Raw genomic sequence first — 19,675 nt, 5'->3', positions numbered from 1 at the left:
GACTACAGGGAGAGCTCACTCACTGCTGCCTGACACCGATGTTCCTGCACACCAACTGTGGCACAGCAGACAGGACCCTGCTCAGAAGCTCACTGCAGCTCACAAAGCATGGACCAAAGTGTCTCCCGTATGCATGGCAGAGCTCAGCACCCAGACACCACCACCCCAGCCTGAAGATACGTGGTTCAAAGCATCACAAACCTTGTGGCAGAGCGGGCTGCAAGCAGCAGCAGCCAGGAAGCAGGGTGTGTTTGTTCCCAGCAGAAACCCACACGTTTTAGCAGCCATGAACTCCTCCATGAACCCCCACACCCCTTCCGATAGAGAAGCAATTGTCCCATCATTTTCACAGCACACATCCGGGTCCAGCAGCTCGTGAATGTTACATAGCTGGGACACTATTCTGTGTATGGAGAGGTGGACACCTGAGGTCCCCAGCTGACAAAAGGCTGCGAAACAGAAGGCAGCTACACAACAAACACAGCCTACACTGAATGAAATGGCCAAACAGGGCTACTGGTTCCTGTTGGGAACCCCCCAAGGAACCGGTGCACTGAGCAGGAACAGAGCTGGGCAGCTCTGCTGGCACCACCAGCCCAGCTCAGCGGTTAAGAGAAGGGGAAGCTAAGCTCGGTGCTAATTCATTTGTGCTGCTCCTTCCCTCCTCAAGCCCCCAGGAGACCAAGGGGATGTGACCCTGCTCCAATGACCGTGCAGCTCCTGCCCCAGCACGGCACCGCGGCTGTGGGGAAAGCTCAGCAGGCAAAGGGCTGCAGAGCTGCTGGATACTTCCTGCACTTCAAATCAATTCTGCAGGTAATTATTTCACCTTTTATTGCTTTGGAGCCAGCTCCTAAGCTATTAAAAATGCTGTCCCGGTGGGTTTGCATGTTGCACTTCCAGCTGTGTGTGCACCAGCAGCTGCTCAGACCGCAGAACACACCATTAGTTGCAGTCCCCTGGAGCTGAGCAACACCAGATGGTACGGGGACCATGCAGAGCTGTGCCCTTAACCCAAAAAAGTGCCTTCTGTCTGGGGCAGAAAGCTGGCATCCAACAAACAGATGTAGGTGTGCATCAGAATTACAAGGTTCAGGATGAGTGCATGCACATGGATGCACTGAGCCTTCCCTGGCCATGCTGCCAGCCCATAGGATGTTGCCAGCACCTCTGGGCAGGGCCATGTCCTTGCAAAGGGACAACATGGGAGCAGATGGGGAAACTGAGAATCCCTCACACCAGTGCAGGCCTGCAGATCACTGGCACTCATCCAAGCTGATTTCCCCAGCTGGGGCCCAGAGCTGCTCATTGCTGAGCACAATGCAGCTCCTCCAGCCCCAGTACAGCCGGGCTGAGTGCCCTCCTGCCTACAGGATGGGGGTCCTGAGTTGTTTATTTCTGCAGCGGCACATGGGAAGAAGGAGGAACATGTGTTCTGCTTCATCCAGGGAAAACAAACAAAGAAACAAACCCAAACCAGAGAAACAATCAGTTAAATATGTCCCTCTATACAAAGAGCATAGCCCCTTTCTCCTAAGAATAACAGGGCTATGGGTGCTGTGGAGTCCCCATTTAGGCCAGAGCACCATTCTGCCCAGAGCTACAGGGCTGGAAAGCCCCAGGATAAAATAAAAGCCTTATGAGGATTACACTAAAACAAGACCCTGAAAACCCAGCCAGGATGGGTGTGAGAAGAGGAAGGGATCTCAGCAATAGCTAAGGGATTTTTCTTCTTTGGTTGCAAAGAGCGTGGCTTTAATGAGGCTTTCATTCATCCCACCTGGCTGCAGCAGACGTCTTAAGACTGGTCTCCCATGAAGCCTTAAGCACAAGCTACAAAAACACAGAGATGTGACGTAGGCTCAGAAGAACTGCAGCTTTTCACGTCAGGAGCAGCTGCAGCTCTGCACTAACGACATGCAAGTCAAACTGTTGGGAATAGGGGCAAGGCTTCACCAGAAGGCAGAGGGCTGGCTGGCTCTGCAGGCTGTGGGGCCTCAGCCCTGGGACTTGCTGGCTGGGACAAAGCAAGGAGTGGCTGCACGCAGCTGAGATTTAGCACAAGTCAATTCCCGACATCTGTCTGGGTGTGCAGGGGACACCAGCTGGTGACTGTCCCAGCCAGTAGCACACAGAGGAGGCTTCCAGGCCCCAGAACTGACATTTGTGGCAAGCTCCTGCAGTGTGGCCCTGGGGGTGAATGGTGTTGAATATCAGCGAGATGCTGCTTTTGGGACACGCATGCAGGGAAGGCTGGTTCTGCACTGATTGCTGATGGCTGCCCCTGACCTGTGGGGGGATGGAGCGGCAGGAGCTGGCAGTCAAAGCCAACAGGAATGGCTCAGGCTGGTGACTTCATCTGGGAAAAACACCGTTCTTCTGTCATCAGGGACACAAAAAAACATCCCGAAAGGAAGGAAGAGGGAGACAATTTGATACCGGGCCCCAAGAGACAGGGGCCAGGCAGCCAGTGTCAGCACCAGGCTCTGCTGTCAGATCCTCATCACTCGGTGCTCGACCCAATTGCTATCAGTCATTTCCTCATCCACCCAGCAACAGCCTCTGAATCACAGCAGCAAACCGAGAAAACAAATCTTCCTACCCTCACCTCTCAGCCCAAAGGTTCATCTTAAGCCACATTTGTTAGAAATCCTCCATCAGCTCTCTTTCTGTGCAGGAGAAATCAACACGCTGCTGCTGCCTCCTGGCAATTCCCCCCTGTACAACAGTGGGTTACTCACAAACCCTCTGAATCCTAGGCGTTTCTCTAGGAAATACACGGCTGTCTGTCTGTCCCAGCCTGCCTGCAGGTCCAGGCGAGCAGCTGCATTCCCCTCATTCCAGCCCAGACAGCGCTGCTCACATTCCTCCCATGCACGGGGCTGCACTCATTGGGTCAGCTGCAGGAGCTGCACAGTAACACAGCATGATGGCTGGGCTTGCAAATCCTAAGGGAATGCCAAGAAAGAGATTTTTCTATCACAGAAAGGCTTATTCATTACCTTCTGGTATTCAAAATAGCTCCAGGGCAGGGAGAGGTTAAACAGACTGGAAGGAATTGAGAAAACTCTCTCTGGCCCTATCCTGCAAGGCACAAAGCATCACAAAATACTACTGAAGCCAAGAGAAGCACATGATGATCAGCACCCCACATAATTCAGGTCTTTATTCATTTACGATTCCCATCCCCACCCAGGATGCCTGCCATTTGGTCCCCTCCAGACCTGCATTATTAACCAGCCTGCAGCACTGGGTCTGTGGGATCAGCTCTCAGCAAGGCCACAGCCCTTCCTGCACCCCCTTTGGCCAGCCCCAAGATCCAGCAGACTGAAGCAGGCTGCAAAGGAGCCTGTCTGACCTGGGAATATTCAGGGCCTGCTTTAGACACAGGTCATTCTGTCAGTGCTATCCCACAGACACCAGTGATTTCATCTCCTGTTTGGAGCAGTTAATTTGCACACGCAGACACACGCCAAAGCACCCAGCTGCTACAACTTCCAAGACTCAGAAAATAAGACTCTGAGATAAATCACCCCGTGTTTAACGTGTTTGGAAATGCCAATAACACACCTGAAAACTTGAGGCTGATTTCATGATTTTCAGCCTGTTAAGAGGCGGGTGACGTGCAGGATCCATAAATTTCACCTTTCATCTGGCATCAGAGGCTCCTCATAGACCACAAAGCTCTGCTTTCCTTTCTGGATCCACATGGTGAAGGCTGAGGTTGCTGCAGTGCATCTGCCCCTGATGCCACAGCCACACCAGAGCGTACTGAGCACTCCCTTGGTCTCCTAAGCTCCATCCCCTGCATCTCTGACTGGGCATCCTTAACCATCAAGCCTTAAACCAAACCCACACCTGCTAAGCCGGGTGCTTCCCCCCCTCCCTACTCACCTACAGCCACTACGTGTTATTTTAGTGCCTTTTGGGGGATCTAGTAATTGCCGTGAGTCATAACACCAGAATTTAGTTATCAAGAAGAATCATAGATCAGACGTTCTGCAATGAATATTGTATAAGCTTTAGATGAGAATTAGCATAGACGGGCTCAGTTTGACTCAACGCATTAGAAAATGGATTCAGTTCCCACGAGACGAGCATTTTGCGAAAACACGGGGGCCAAATGATTTGTTACTGAACCTGGCAACGCATTTATTTATATATTAAAACCCGTATCCGACATGGAAATCTCATCTGCATTAAGTCTGTTGGCTGAGCAATCAAAATCACCGTGAATAAAACGTTCAGAGAATACAACACTGGGTTTTATTGCTGGGTTGGGGTTGGTTTTTTTTTGACCTCTTTAGCAGAAAGCTTCACAAACCCAGCACAGGAAACCTCTCCTGGCCATGACTTCCCAGCTGGGCAATGGAGTAACCAGCGGGTGTCTGGACCAGAGCCCAGGGCTGAAACAACAGGTCTGTGAAGTTCCCCCAGGTAACTGCAAATCCCACAGTGCTGTAATGCACTTATAGGATCACAAATTCTCTCCTAGGAGATGCAATAAAGGGCAATTCCCATCTGTGTATAGCATTCATTACCACCCCCTGCCCAAAGAGGAGAGTTAGGAGCCTTCATCTGTGACAGCCACACGGAAGCACACAATGGAGGATTCTTATAAGAAGCTGCGATATGAGAAACAACTCTCTTTCAAGACAGTGCTGCACCCAGAAGCAATTTAATATAGGTGGGTATGGTACAGCCCACTGACTGCACGTGGGTTATGAATAGAGGCATTCAAGTCAACCCAAATAAAGGCCAATAACTCAACTTACATTTTACACTGAGTTTTTTGAATGCTGTAGGGGCCAACACAGGACTAAAACAACATGAGCTCTGACTGTCTTGCTGCTTTCCAGCAGCCTAGCGCTGTTCAGGAAGACAAGTTCTTTTGTTGTTCCAGCTCCAGGAAAAGCTCTGCTGGCCTCAGAAAAATCAGAGGAAAAGCCACCCTGCAGACACAACCTGAGGCACGTGCTCCTACACTGGGGCTGCCTGGTGCCAGAGGCCAGCAGGGCTGCACAGGGCTGCATGGATGCTGCTCCCTGTGCAGCGCTATAAGGACTGAGAACAAAGGCAGCTGCAGGAGCAGCACAGTGTTGTCCAAGTTTAGCAGGAAATGTGGAAAGCCAAGCAGGCACTTATAGAGCACAACTGCTAGAATGCTCTGTGAGAACAAGGAGTCATTGCCTGTGCAGGAATAAGCAACTACCATTCAGCACCCACTGTGAGCAGAGAGAAGGTTTACCCCAATACAGTATAAACCAGCCCTCCTCTACATTTCAACGTGGCTGCCCATCAGATAAAATCCTTGCAAGGAGGTTCCTACTTCATGCAAAAGCTGTGATGAAGTAGGGTTTGCAGTCAAACACGCCCAAATCCCAGTGTCAGTGTCCCCAGTAAAGCATCCCTGCCATGTGGAAATACGAGGGGTAAAATGGGAGCTACGTCAGCTTGGAAAGGGTCAGGGCACATGGGAACAGCAAATATTTACATTTTCAGGTCAGCACACAACCAAGAGAGACATTTAAGGAGACAGCGGCTGAAATTAAAGGGAAAGCTGTTGTTACTGTTTCCCTGGCTACAGCATGCTCAGTGCTGAGTATCCACGTCTGGACACCTTATTTACAGAAAGTCCCAGTGAAACTGGCAGCAGTCCTGCAGGGCTCTGCCGAAACCAGCACTGGAGAAGGTTGTGAGCAGGCCAGGGAAAAGACAGATGAATTTGGAAAGCTTTTGCCCCATGGGAAGGTAATTATAGAAGCAAAATGATGGCTATTTAAAGCAGGCTAACAGTTCTTCACGATGTGAGGTCAGAGAACAGAGCACAGCGATGGCACCTGAGCTCACCCCAGAAGGGGTGTTCAGGGAGGATTGTGAAGAGGGATGATTCCTCCTGCTCACTGGGTTTCTGCCAAATGCTCATATCAGCAAAACTATCCCACTAAAGTCAACACAGACAAATAAGTTGAAATGAACACATTCAAAGGTTTGGCCACTCCGGGACCTTTCTGCTGATGACGCTTTGCAAAAGCAATGCAGGCAAATACAGGAGAGCAAAATGTGGTCACTAGGATGGTCCACAGACCCCCACTGGTGTCCCCAGGCTCCTGAGCACCTTTGGCAATACTCCTGCTTCTCTGCCTGCCTCAGCCTGCACCCACCTGGATGATGCTGCACTGAAGCAATGAGAAACACACAGTTTGCTCTTTATCTCTGAATTCCTTAAGTACAAGCAGAAATTCTATGTATACATGGAAGCGTCCTTGCAAGCTATTTACCTTGCACGTCTCTGCAGTGCACCTCATCTCCTGTACGAACAACATACTGGTTCCCAGGAGGGCTGCTGGGAACTTCTATCATCTCTGGGACACTCTCAAAACACCCAGACAGAGTGAGCCTCTCCCCTGCCCTCTGAGCAGCTGAGGCTGCTGGATTCTGGCACAGACGCATACAGTAAAGGCAAAGCCATGGTTTACATCAAACATGCACTCTTCTGTAATTCACGTTGCTAACATAAACCAGATGCCATCTTCCTCAGCCTCTGCAGAGAATGATCGCCTGCCTTTACATTACATAAAACAGCAAGAAAATGAAACTTAAACCTTCAAGAAAAGACAAAATAAATAAATCAGTAATTAGGTAAAAAACAACCAAGCCAAAAAAAGCTTCCAAGTTTCCAGGAAGAATTAGGTTGTTTATGGAAGTCCTGTTTCGATTAACAGTCTGCCTGGCAGGTGGTAGGAATGTGACTTTGCAGAGAGCAGAAACATGAAGCAGCTCGGCCTGGGGGCACTGCGCTTTGCTTCACCATTTTCTTGTTTTAGTTAAACAAGAGGAGACATCACAAACGTTCAACAAAAGCAGCAGAAAGGAGAGCTGCACATCAGAAGGGCCTTTCCTACCTTGTATGCCATAGAGCCGATTCAGGCGTGACCGTCTGGCCTCATCCGCATACGGGACAGCTACCCAGGGCATCTCGCTGAAATACTGCTTGAAGGAATCCTCTGACCTGTGCAACAGAGCAGTGCAGGATCCTCAGTGCAGCCCCTCTACCTGCCACGCCACTTCCCCTTTTCTTCATAGACTCAGCCTACAAAGACCTTTCCCCATTGCACTAAGCCCCCCAGCAACTGCTGCTAGGACACACAAACATGGGAAGAGCTGGACTAAATTTCAAGCCCGAATTTCCTAAGAAAGGGTCTGCAGCACGCTTTTTGTGATCAAATATCTCCAGGACTGGTTGCTCTGCCTGCACCAGGAGGCACCGCTTCATTACCTGTCTGCACTAACGAAGAGTATCTCAAATTTCTGGCCAGCTTCCTTGATCTTCCGGTAGGACTCCACCAGAACCCGTGTGAGGCTTCGGCAGGGTGGGCACTGCAAAACAACACACACATGGGCACACTGTCTAGATGATGGAGCCATCACTGAAAGCCAAACTCTTCTGGAGAGTCAGGAAATAGCCTTGGATGTGGCTGGTGTTTATGGCAGGAGGTCACTAACTCCTGAAACTGCTGACAAAATCTCTCCCACTTTGAAAATCTGAAAAGTCTTCCCCTTCTGCAGGGTCAGATGAGGATGTCATGCAATTGTAATGCTGCTGGCTTCCTCCAAAAGGACAAGAACATCGTAACTGCTTATGCACCAACCAGCCTGAGGTCTCCAGCCTCCTTCAGAGGTTGGCAGTGATTCCTCACCTCACCCAAGGGCTGCCCAGAGCTCACCCCAATAGCTCTGCAGAGCACCCACCACTCACCCAGTGTGCAGAGAAGTAGACCCCGACATGAGAGCCCTCCAGAGCACTGCTATCTAGTGTCTGGCCATTGTTCCTTAGCAGAGGTCCAGCAACAACTTCACTGAAGGGTTTTGGCCCCCACGGGAACTCCAGACCTAGAGAGGGTTGGGATGGGAGTGGGGAAAAAAAACAAAACAAAACACAAAATAGGAAGCATATGGAGCATTTACAACTTCAAAAGTTCCATTGAAAGCCATCCTGCCATTTGAGGTGCTATTTGAGGGATCCTATTGAGGTTCACTCCATTAAAGGGGGATGCAGAATTACTCAACTGCCCTGGCACCACCACAGTGTTTCCTCGTGCATCCAGAGTGACCTCAGCTCCACAGGTACCTCCATCCTTGCCCAAGTCAGAGCAACTTCTGCCTGTTCTGGTTTTGTGCCTGATAACGCATCTTTTCCTTATCCACAATGTTTGTTTTAACAACAGAGGCAAGGTGGTACGTGCTCAGGAATGCAGGCAGCCTGTTTGCCACTTACAGACAAAGCCACTTTGCTGATTGCAGCCCTTGCACCCACCCTGCCTCCCAACCAGCTGCCCTTCTACACAAACAGGGAAGCAGATGGTGCAGGACACATCATCACAGCCCTAATTCCTCTATATTTAAGGCTTTAACCATACCAATTAACCGTATCACTGGACTGCTTTTTTTTCCCCTCATGTTGAACACACACATGAACTTCTAGAACTTGTGCTGCATAAAGCATGTGTGCATACATGCAAACACATGCTCAGAATCATCTGCTGCCAGCTCCTACAGAAACTGATCTGAGATATTCAGCCAGAGATGAGGAAGCATCACAGATGGCCCAGGCCATAACTGGTTCTTGCTGCACAGTTCCTGCCAGCAGACACCATTTTCAGTATCTGCTGCACGAAGGAATGTTTGCACAGGCAGGTTAACAGCTGAACATCAGGTCTGCAGTATCTGCGAGGGAGGGCACAGATTTAGGTCTTTGCAAATTTAATTAGGAAGGATTTAAAATTAACTCCCAACACAACTTTGGGAAATGAGAACAATAGCCTTTTTCTGTCTCATTTACAAATAATGGGGAACTCATTACCCTAACAGGCTGCGATGTTGGTGATAAGCACCCACTCACTATTTAGGAAAGACTCTGCTTCCCAGGTGCAGAAAGTCAGGGTCTATCCGTGTGCTTCCATCACAGAAAACCTAAACTTTGTGTTTCACTCAGTCTTTTTCCTCATTAGCACTTCAGACAAAAAAACCTGGAGGGGAAGTCTTTGTTCTTCTCCACAAGAAAACCAAAACACAAGATCTGGCAGGAATGATGCAGAAAATGTTATACTGAAAATAATACAGTGCCTTGATTAGTCAAGTATGACAATAGCTGTTTGTTTCCTTTTTTTGTTGTTGTTGTTTTTTTTTCAACCTCCAAGGCAATTGAGAATGTGCTAAAATCACAAGGCAATTGCATACCTGTGTTTCTAGGACATACAACTCCAGGTCTTACCTTCTGGGTCATCACGGATTACCAGGAGGCCATTCCTGCAAACCACCTTCCCAGTAGAGGCATCGATAAATATCAGGGAAGGAATGTTGGAGACTCTGTATTTGTTCCACAGTTTCAGCTGTAACGCAGACGGAGGGGAGAAGAAGAGAGAAAAGAGATAAGTTTGGCTGCGTGAACAGGAAGACCTTGGGGCATTACTATCTTTTAGACAAGGGCTCAGAGATAAGCAAAGAAATAGAGCTGATGCAGGACAATGCTGGAGCCGCTGCACTCTGCCTGCCTCCTGCTGCAGGCTTGAACGGGGATGTAGGTACAGGCTTCTTCAACCACATCTGCCTCTCTGCAAGTCAAAGGGGATAATACTTACCAGCCCTGTACCGTGCTTTGAGGGCTTTGTTTAGAAGATATGGTAAGCACAAATACTTTTAATGCCACTGCTCTGAAGCAATTTGTAATGCTTTCCTGGCTGCTTCTCTTCTCCAATTTCAATGTTCATTAAGTAAATTTAATAACCTCTGCCAAGAAACAGCCATGCTGAAAACAAGGCCAACACACGGAAACACAATTCTGCTGTAACTGGGGCTTCCTAGTTTTGTTCCCAGGACACACTCAATGGGCTTGGCATTGGACTGGGGGCTGCACTGCATGCTGCCAGCCTGGCTGCAGTCCTCTACCCATCCCAAACAAAAGCCCTGCAGGCTGGAACAGCTGCACACTGCAAGTCCCAATCTAGATTTTGCTGTCTCCTGGCCATTTTGCTTTGCAGCTGCTTCCCACAGCACACCTGAGTCCACGCAGCACATTTAGGTTTCACTGGCACTATATTTAATAGTTCTTCCAACATCTCTTTATAAAAGCTATCTGAGTGAGTTACAAGAACTAACACACTTTCAGTGTATTCCAAATCCTCTTGGCTCTGAAGGAAAGTGTTAACACCAATCAAAGAAGATGCTACTGATCTCCATTTACCAGGATCTAGAGGAAATATATGGTTCTGTGCTTGGCCCACCAGCCCTGGATTTCCAATAGACACATTTCTTGGGAGAAGCTAACTCATTCATAATCCTCATTCACAAACCAAATAGCTTTGGGCATATAGAAGGAAAAAAAATAGATACTAAATGCAAACCAGCCCCCTGCAGTGAGTGTGGTCAAACCACAGAAGGTAAAATCCAGTCCTGTGAAGTTTAAAGGGTGGGGGGAAAGCTCTTTATAAGGATCACAAGCACATAATAGGGTGCTGCAAACAACGAGGAAATTACAACTAGCAATTGGATAGTTCTCCTCAAAGAGTTGCTTACATTTCACTTCATCTCGCCAAGCCTTTTGTATATGGAAAGCAGCTCCCTTAGGGCACTGCTGTGTGTTGTAGCAGTTTGGTTTGGCAGGATCAGCTCACTGCCTCCAAGGAAGGGGCTGAAGCAGCCGGAGCAGGGGGTAAAACCAAACCAAACCAAACCAAATCAAACCCACTCTGGCTGGGACGGACAGAGCACAAACACCTGGCTGTTGGTCCTCAGTCTCCAGCTGACCTGCCATCAAGGAACCACCTTGGGGGCTTCTGAGGATGCAACATTAATAGCTTGGGCACAAACCACCCGCTGAAGAAAGGCTGTTCAGCTATAGACACCCCTGGAGCTGTCATTTACGCCACTATTTGACACAGATGAACAAACATACAACTGCCTGTAGGACAACCTGAATCAAGTTGCCATTTTAAGGCCAGATATAAAAGCCTTGAATTGCAAATTAATGCTCCCAAAGCATTAACCATATTAATTTTGATGCTTGTATCAGAAAGCACATGAATGCACTGTTAACATTGGAGCAGTCTGATTTGATGGTCCTCCTGTGCATTAGGAAAGCTGACTGGAAATGAGAACTACATGCTCTGAAGGATGACGGCCAAGATTTATCACCACCCCCATGGAGATGGCCCTTCCCACAGGCTCAGCCTTCCAGAGCCTAATGGTTCCTTGCACTGCAGGTCAGACCTGAAGGGACGCAGCCTGGATGGGAAATGGGCTCAATCATTTTCTCACGTATTTAATTCTGCAATTCAAATGCCCTCTGATTCTCCACCTGCACACTTTATGGAGGAGACCACACTGTGCTATGTTGGAGGCACTCGCTGCCACCTCTGCTTTTGCCCTCAAACCAGCTGTCAATACCCTCACGGGATAACCAAAGTACAAGAGACAACAGAGGCACGCTGGCATCATTTAGGTATCTTAAACAACAAAAATCCAGGGAGCTGGTCACTCTCCAAGCACAACATGGGATGTCAGTGATGTGCAGGAAGGTGAGCTCGAGAGAAAAGCAGCAGCTGTTGTGCAGGTACCTGGGCAAAGACATGCAGATGTACACCTCTCCAAGGGCCGAGTGTTGGGCGAGACGTGGGATGCAGAACACAAATTGCAACTGGCTCTGAAACCGCAGGGAGATCGGGTGATAGCTCAGCAGCAGAGCTGAGTGCTGCCTCAGCAACATTTAAAAGCTGTTTTTCCTGTCTTGAAGAGGATGACATAGAAATAACACACTCCACACTCGGAGGATTTGATCGTGCATTTAAAGAGGGGATCTCTGCTCCGCTTCCCAACAGCTGTTGCAAATCTGGGGGGATCAAGCCAAAGCTAACACAGATGTGGAAATAATCTACGGACTGCTCAGCCTGAAATCAGCTGGTCCTCTCTGAATGCTCCTCACTCCTGATCACTGTGCACGCCTGCTGAACTCAACACTCAACCCCAAACGCTTGCTGGAAAAGGAGCCTCTCTTAAGATGCCATTTAGGCTGATTGGCTTTACAGAAACCGATCTGGCTCCTGTGCAGGTGGTTAAGTCAAGCAGTCCAGTGGAAAAAACAGTCACTGGATTCCACTAGTAACCTTATCCATAACGCAAAGCGTCACCACGCCATGCTGGAAGAGCTGGAAACCACAGCCCTGGGGCTTCTCCGTGCCTCCATCCACAACCAGCTGTGAGAGACTTTAGAACCACCAGTTATTACTTGAGGTCTGAGGGTCCTAGCCATCTGGGACCTGAAGAGGGATGTAACCAGCTATGCTGTAACCAGCTCTTGTTACCCTCTGGCAGGTGACGGTGATCTCAGACCGCAGGCACTACAGCAGTCCTAAGTATCCACGTCGGTCACAAGCAGCTCTCCACACCAGTGCCACATCCTTCATCCCTGGAAGACTTGGAAATGTCTCACCTTGAGACATGCTGGAGTAATTTTTCCTAACAAAGGTGTCAAACCAGAGGTCTCCCCGCTAGCAAACCGCTGTTCTTTGTTCACAGCAAAACGGCTGGAATCTGGCCGGAGCAGATGAAATCCCCTCCAATACACACTGCTGGGAAAGGGAACTCCTTCTCCTAACAGCTGCAGGTCGCTATTTCTGGTTGTGCTGACTGATTTATCAGCCCTGGTCGCATTAACTTAGGAACATAAACCCTGAGATGTAGTGGTTAACTCTGGCAAAGATAAAACACAACTGTTAGCGGTGCAACACGAGGGGACTGGGATGCAGCACAGCTATCACAGGTTTGCTCACCAGTCCCCTGGTAGCTGCATTTTTCCACTGCTGTGCAAACTGGGACTGCAACAGATGCTGCACTTCCATCCTCCATAGCTTAAAGAGCTGCCTCCAGCCAGAAGTGGGAGCTTTCAACGATACCTGCCTGTGCCAACAGCAAGAGAAAGATTAATTCTGTATGTTTTGCAGCCCTCTTACAGCTCCCGTTATTTCTCACGGATACCATAACTAATCCTGTTTGGATTTCCTCCTCTCCTCCCCACTCCTCACTCCAAAGCACATCAGTTCACAGATGCGTGAACCAGGAGGCAAAGCTGACCAACACACGCCATTTAAAGTGACTAAAGTTCCTATGGCAAATGAGAATAACAACCAGGAAACCTGCTGTGGCAGAGGGACAGTGGGGAGATTGCAGCCCCTCAGAACCCACGCCAGCCTCATTCCCCACCGCCCTGCGCTGCAGGGACCCTCTGTCCTGGCTCACTCTTCATGTTAAATCACAGCTTTTACAGCGTGCCTTAAAGGGTTTACAAGCACCAGGGGCCACCCAGGCTCTGCAAAGAGCAACAGGCTGCAGAACAACAGGCAGCTCCCTTGCCCCATGGATTTAAATCCACTTAACGCCTGTCCCAGCGATTCAGGCTGAGCTCAAGAGAAGGCTTCCCCTTCCCTTCCAATCTGGAGGAAGGGGGCATGGCGAGGGAACAAAACTCAGCTGAGCTTAGGAAGGAGAGTTTTAGGGCAGATGGTGCCTGCCAGGGTCTGATCTTGTCATACAGGAGACCAAACAAGTGGGCTTGAGATAAATTCATGGTTGTGGTGCTGCTGTTTCTCTCGAAAAGGAAATGAAAACCTAATTACAAAACACAATGGGGAGAGAGATGTTGTCTCCTCCATTAATAAAACAAAGAGAGAGGATTTGGAATTGCAGTCAACAAGACTGCTGTAAATGCAACTGTATGCACTTCCTCTGCTGGCTGCAGCCCAACTGCGTGAGCTGTGCAAGCAAAAACCAAAGCCCCAAAGTCTGCATGTCAGAGCTGCCCCTCTCCAAGCTGTGGGGCTGCCTCACCCCTGAGCCTGGCACCATCACACTGCAGATTTTGTTCCTTCCTGCTACTCACAAGGCCAAATAGCTTCCAAGGTGAAGTGGAAGGAATCCCTTTCGTTAGGGTTTTCTGGCCAAGCCCCTGCCAGCAGAGGACTGGTCTTTATGGGTTTCCAAGGAGTGCAGTGGTCAAAATTCTTGAACAAGGAGGAGCTCAGCCAGCACAACCCTATGCTTCCCATTGCCTCGTTCCCTCCATTCTCCTCTCTCTGACCACTCTTGCTTTCCAGTCACTGCTCCAGCACCACCATCACAAGGCTCTGCACGTGGCAGCTGTCCCCACCACCAGCCCCATCCCAAGGCCACGGGCAGCCAAGCTTTTCTTTGCACACATTAAGTCCCAATGGGATTTGCATCAAAGCTCCACCTGGACCCTCTGTCACCCTGCTGTCCTTCGTCAAGGTGATAACATATGTTTGTGCTCCCAACCAAGTGTCCCACTTACTGCAATAATTCCAGGATGAAGCAGCCCTGGCGGCTGAGATCTGAGCATTTTCTGTCGGGGCAGAGCAGCATATGGCTGCCAGGCCCTTGGCGCACATGCCAGACTCTGAGCACAAGCTGCCTCGTTTCCTCCTGACACACATTCAGGCTGACAGACTGGATCTTCCACAACCCAGATCTGATATGAAAACATTTAATTTGAGCAGGACTTAAGAGCAGTTAACATGATCTATGGCAAGCAAAGCCTCGGGGCTTGGAGCCACAGTCTGCCCTGTGTACAGGCCTCAATGAGTGGCTGTGCTCAGGGAGCGGAGGGCAGAGCAGCGCCTGTCTGAATGCCCAGATAACAACACAGCTTACTTAGGGAGGATGCTGTAAGACAGGCTGCTCTATCCATGCTTCATACACCAGGAGATATTCTTGCAAGCATTCCCCACGAAAAATGGCTTTTTTCTTCACGTGCATGACTTTGTTTACCTTTGAACAGGAGGTCCATACCCAAGTATCTCCAGATATTTTGCTCACGGTCCCAGCACACCCATCAAACAAGCCACGTGCCAAGACCGGCAGCCAAAGGGTCTGATCTTGATGCTTTCTGATCGAGCTCTGTTCTGCCAGCTCTCTGTCATCCCATTTGCAGAGCTCTGGCAGTAAGGCAGCAGGACACGTGCACAAAGAGCAGTGAGGATGGAGGGAGTTCTGATGTTTGTGAGAAAAATTCAAGACACACACAGAAGTGTATCATACATGGCCCCTATAAATTATGCCCCCAGATGACTAGCACTAAGTAAGAAACAGCTATGTAAACATAAAGGTAATAAGAAAAAATAATAATTTCTCTCTCTCTGTGGGGAAGGGCTATTTTTCCATCCGTTTATAGGAAAGGGAAAGGGTGGGGTGGTTGGTTTGGGACGTCAAATACAAGTTCAGAGTCTCTCCTGGTCCCAGGTCTCATCTATCATCTGGAGCAGGCTGGCTGACAAAGTTACCTCAGCATTGCAGCACACATTTCCTATCGGTCACGTTCGTTTTTGCTGCTACTGTTCAGTTGAAGGCAGCCAGTATGCAGTGCAGATAGTAATCTGGACATTGAATGCCCTGCAATCCCAGATCATCAAGAAAGAAAACACTTTTGAAAAGCCTGAAGTTTAGATAGAGTTCCCACCAAACACAAAAGCCTTTTAAATCGGCAGGGATATCGGAATCTTGTCGTTGTTTAATAAACACAATGAGGTATTGGTGTGGTTTCTGTTTTGTTTTTAACACTTAATCCGAAAGGGAACTTCACACAATCAGATTTAAAAAAAAAAACCAAACAAACAGAAAAACACCCTGGCTGAGAAGACAATAGAGCATTTGTTGGTGCTGTGAGGAACCCGGGGCAGCCACAGCCTCAGGATGCCATGAGCTGCCCCAGGACACCCCACAGACCAGCATCATCCGCTCCCACGCTCACATGGCCTCTGAAGAATGAGGATGCTACCAAAGCAAAGAAGAAGCATTTTGTAGCATAGAATAACAGAACCATCTGAGCCGCAAAGGGACCCTTAAAGGTCATCTAGTCCCCTGCAATGAGCAGGGACAGCTACAATAAGATCAGGTTGTCCAGCCGTGGCATCTTCACCTATGCTAATGTCTGGTCAAAGGGACACAGGGAAAATAGTTTCCTGCAGGAGCTTCAGTGATCACAGCACGCTGGGTCCAGCCACTGCAATCACATCTACTGCAATCACATCCACTGCAATCACATCCACTGCAGCCTCCCCAAGAAATTCACTCTGCAACCATACTCTGATCTCAGTATTCTACAGTTAACCAGCCCCAATGACAGCACGCGGTAACCTGGGGCTCAGCCATCACCTCAAGGCAGCAGCTGCAGCAGGATGCACAGTGCAGGCTTGCTGCACTCCCCTTTTCCTCCTCTGTCCCAAGCTGAAATCCAATCCTTCCTCAGTAAGGCTGCAGGTTGGAAATGTAAACCCGACAGGAGCCAAGGCAGTGACGTCTAAATACGAAAATGCAACCGCGAGGCCAGCATTAGTAATTAATCAACTGCACATGTTAAAAAACAGACCAGAATAACCCTAAACACAGCTTTGGCTAAGCTAATACCAAAACAGCAGCAAAAGCCAGTGTACAGAGGACAAGAGAAACCCTTTCCTCACCTGACTGCTCCTCTATAAGACAGGCTTGCCCATTAAACCCTCTATTCTAGTTCTTTACAGAATCAGCTAAGAGTAGAAGCAGAAAGCAATGCGGAACAGGACGGAGTGGAGCTTTGCTTTGCAGTTGCGCATGGCACCTGGAGCCCTCCTGCAACACCCAGCAGTGGGGCTGGGGACCACAATCTCATACCCATTGACAAGAGGTCAGGGCTGCCCTTGGGGTTGAAAATCTCCATTTTCAGCCTTAAGCGATGCTTTGAGATTGCCGAACCAATTAAAAAGAAGAAAAGGAGCAGTGATAAATCAGTAGCAAGGTCAGAAGCTCCAGCTCCATCCTGGCTTGAGTCATGAAGTCACGAGATTGATGGTTTCTTGGCGAAGGGAGTCCATCAGTCAGTGTGCAGACACAACATGGCATTTGGGACACCAATCCCCCACCACCGACTCCACTGAGCAGCCTCCTTCTCCCCAGGCTGCTATTTTAAACAGAGACTGAGCACGGTGCAAAGGGAACCTGCCAGGAACGAGACGCCGCTGTCAGAAACCGATGACACCATGAATCCCACGGGGACAGTTGAAATGTCAGATAAGATGCAGAGTATTCATTACCTCCTCCAACAGCCAGACCCAGCTGGAAGCTAGAAGGAAAGATTTCAGCCTGCTCGGTGTGCCGCAATGCCACTGAGCTCTGAACCCAAAGGGGATGAATGGTAGAGCACAGCTTTGCCTTTTTGGCACAATAAGGAGGATTCTGCACAAAAAAAAAAGAGCCAAGCGTGTGTTCCTTTATGGAATGCCTAATGCTGCTGTGCACTGGCAGCAGCCTCCCTCAGATGTGGCTGTCTTTCAGCTGTTACTAAATTCAGAGGTTGTAAAATGCTTTGGGATGATAAAAATCACTCCAGAAACAGTTCCTAAAACTATTTCCAAGAAATCGATCCACGGAGACAGTGAAAGTTTTGCACTTCCACAAAAGCTTCAACCAGAGAAATACCACAGCTGAGGAAGTTTTGCTTCTTTGTCTTTTCAGCAACAAACAGGAGCTGCACTGGGGTTTGATTCCAAAAATGCAAACCACTGACCTGAGACAAGCTGAAGCCTTGGGACAAACTGGGCATCCTGAGGAGGGAGTGCTTTTCCAAGCAGGCTGACCCCTATTTCACACAGCGTGAAGGAGCCTGCTGCAAAACCAGCAGGAAAACCCCCTCCGAGGTCACCTGGAGCTGCAGCTGTCTGCTCAGCCCGGATCTGTTTGTGTTTTTGCTTTGTCCTGTTGGTTTTTGTGCTTACTGATTGTCTAGATAAAGAGCCCAGGTTAACAAAATGCACACCGCAGGAACAGCAGATTTATACACAGAAATAACACAAACCATCTTCAGAGTCTGTTTTGCTCTCTCTCCGTTCTAAACTAAACGTTAGAAAGCAGCGTGCTTGGAGTTGGATGAGCTTTGGGAAATGCACCAGATCTGCTGCTGGCGTCTGAGCAGCTCCTTCCAAGGCTCCACCATGAAGTTCCAGGCTGGGCACTCCCACCCAGCCCTCAGTCAGAGCTGATTAGATGCAGCCACAGAGTCAAACTCCGACATATTCATCTCGTTTGGCAGCTCCGCAGTTAGACTATTAGCTCCAAGCTTTTTCCCCCTCTCCCTCCTTCTTGTTCAATTATCTTGCTTCATCTTTATTCCGTTTCCAGGAACACTTAGCAACAGGCTCTTGCAATCAGCCGCCAGCAGGCGAGTATCTGAGGAGCAGATTCAGCACTTAGGATGACCTTTTACTACACTCATGCAAATTTTAAAGAAAGTATGTGAACAATTTGCCTTTTAAGTATCCTCTGGTTACATTCACCACCAGTTAATTCTCTTTCTCTCTCTAGCAACATCAGAAACACCCAGATTTTATGATTTTACACTAATGAGAACAAAATCTGTGGCTTATTTTGTAAGTTTTGTTCTGTATCTTGTGCAGCCATCAGACTTTGAACAAGCACCAGCTCTGTGAGGGATGAGGTGTGGGTGCTTCTCTTGCCCAGTGGGGCTTTTATAGGCAAAAAAAATCAGAAACTTTCCCTCCAGGACAACCAAAGCATCCCACAGCATCCCAAGGAAAACCCTGCAGCTGTGATCTCAGCCACTGACTCTTCCCAGCCTAAATCAAATCCCAAAAGCACATTGCCTGCCACTGAATGAATTCCCCCCCACACGCAAAAGTTTGCACATGAGGATAGCCTGCTTTGCAAGCTGCACAAAGGGGCACTGCTGCATTACATCTTTTCTCCCTAAAGTGAAATCTTTGAGTTAAGTACAAAAATCCCCATATTTCATGCAATGACAAGAACCTGGAGGGAACAGGAACCTAGGTACCTATGAGGAACATATGTACCTATGAGGAGGCAGCTCACTTTCTCCTGCTTCCTAAATGGTGCCTGTAAATGGGGAAATCATTTACTCCAGTAAGAGAGGGAAGAAATGCTTGCAGACCCGCTTGCAGACCCCCAGTACTTCAGGTAATCTTCAAAAGTGTGATCTACTTCTTTCCTTCTTTAAGAAATTTAAATCTGAATAAGGATGTCATTGATCTGATTGCTGGGAACAGCATCTGGAGCATCATTGCATCTGCCTGAGACTGCAGAAGCTACAAGAGAGTTCAAAGCAGCCCAAACTCTTGAACCAGATGCTGCTCACTCTCATAGAAATGCCTGCAGATCTGTGTGAAAATGATTAAGCAAAATTGCTCCCTCTTTTTTTTTTTTTTTTTTTCAAATTTATAACTCCAATCTGTTTTCTCTTAGAGGGCAGATGCTCATTACACACACAGCACATCAAAGGCCAGGAAGTTTGGGACAGCCATCCCACCATGCACACACATCCTGCTGGAGTTGCCCACAGCCACCCCAAAGCTGCACTGTGCAATAGCCCTGCACTGGCCCTTTGAGAGAGGAGAAATTCTCAAATCCAGGGGCTCATTATCCAGCAGCTGCTGCTCAATTTTCACCTCCAAGCACTGGCTTGGCTGCAGAGGGAGCTCAGCAGGAAACCCCTAGACCTCGTTCAGCTTCGGATCGGGCTCCAGCCCTCTGCAGTCCCACTGGGGACCATGAGGACAAAGTGCTCTGGATGCATCACTGTTAAATCTGCCCTAACGCCAAA

At 48.8% G+C, this 19,675-nt stretch overlaps 1 protein-coding gene across 1 annotated transcript in view; it reads right to left on the bottom strand.

Moving 5' to 3' along the window:
- The window catches only part of NXN (nucleoredoxin), a 47,916-nt gene that overhangs the window by 6,745 nt on the left and 21,496 nt on the right, over positions 1-19,675 (bottom strand). Inside the window, exons 2-5 of the mRNA XM_072353439.1 lie at positions 9,275-9,392; positions 7,760-7,893; positions 7,280-7,380; positions 6,906-7,012 (exon numbers count right to left, since the gene is read on the bottom strand). Coding sequence (XP_072209540.1) covers positions 6,906-7,012; positions 7,280-7,380; positions 7,760-7,893; positions 9,275-9,392 — 460 coding nt within the window. The remainder of the gene's footprint in view (positions 1-6,905; positions 7,013-7,279; positions 7,381-7,759; positions 7,894-9,274; positions 9,393-19,675) is intronic.

The sequence above is a fragment of the Excalfactoria chinensis genome, chromosome 19 (assembly GCF_039878825.1).
Source record: "Excalfactoria chinensis isolate bCotChi1 chromosome 19, bCotChi1.hap2, whole genome shotgun sequence".
NCBI classification, from domain to species: domain Eukaryota; kingdom Metazoa; phylum Chordata; class Aves; order Galliformes; family Phasianidae; genus Excalfactoria; species Excalfactoria chinensis.
Note: the sequence above shows the minus strand (reverse complement) of the source record. Positions and strands in the feature narration are given on the sequence as shown.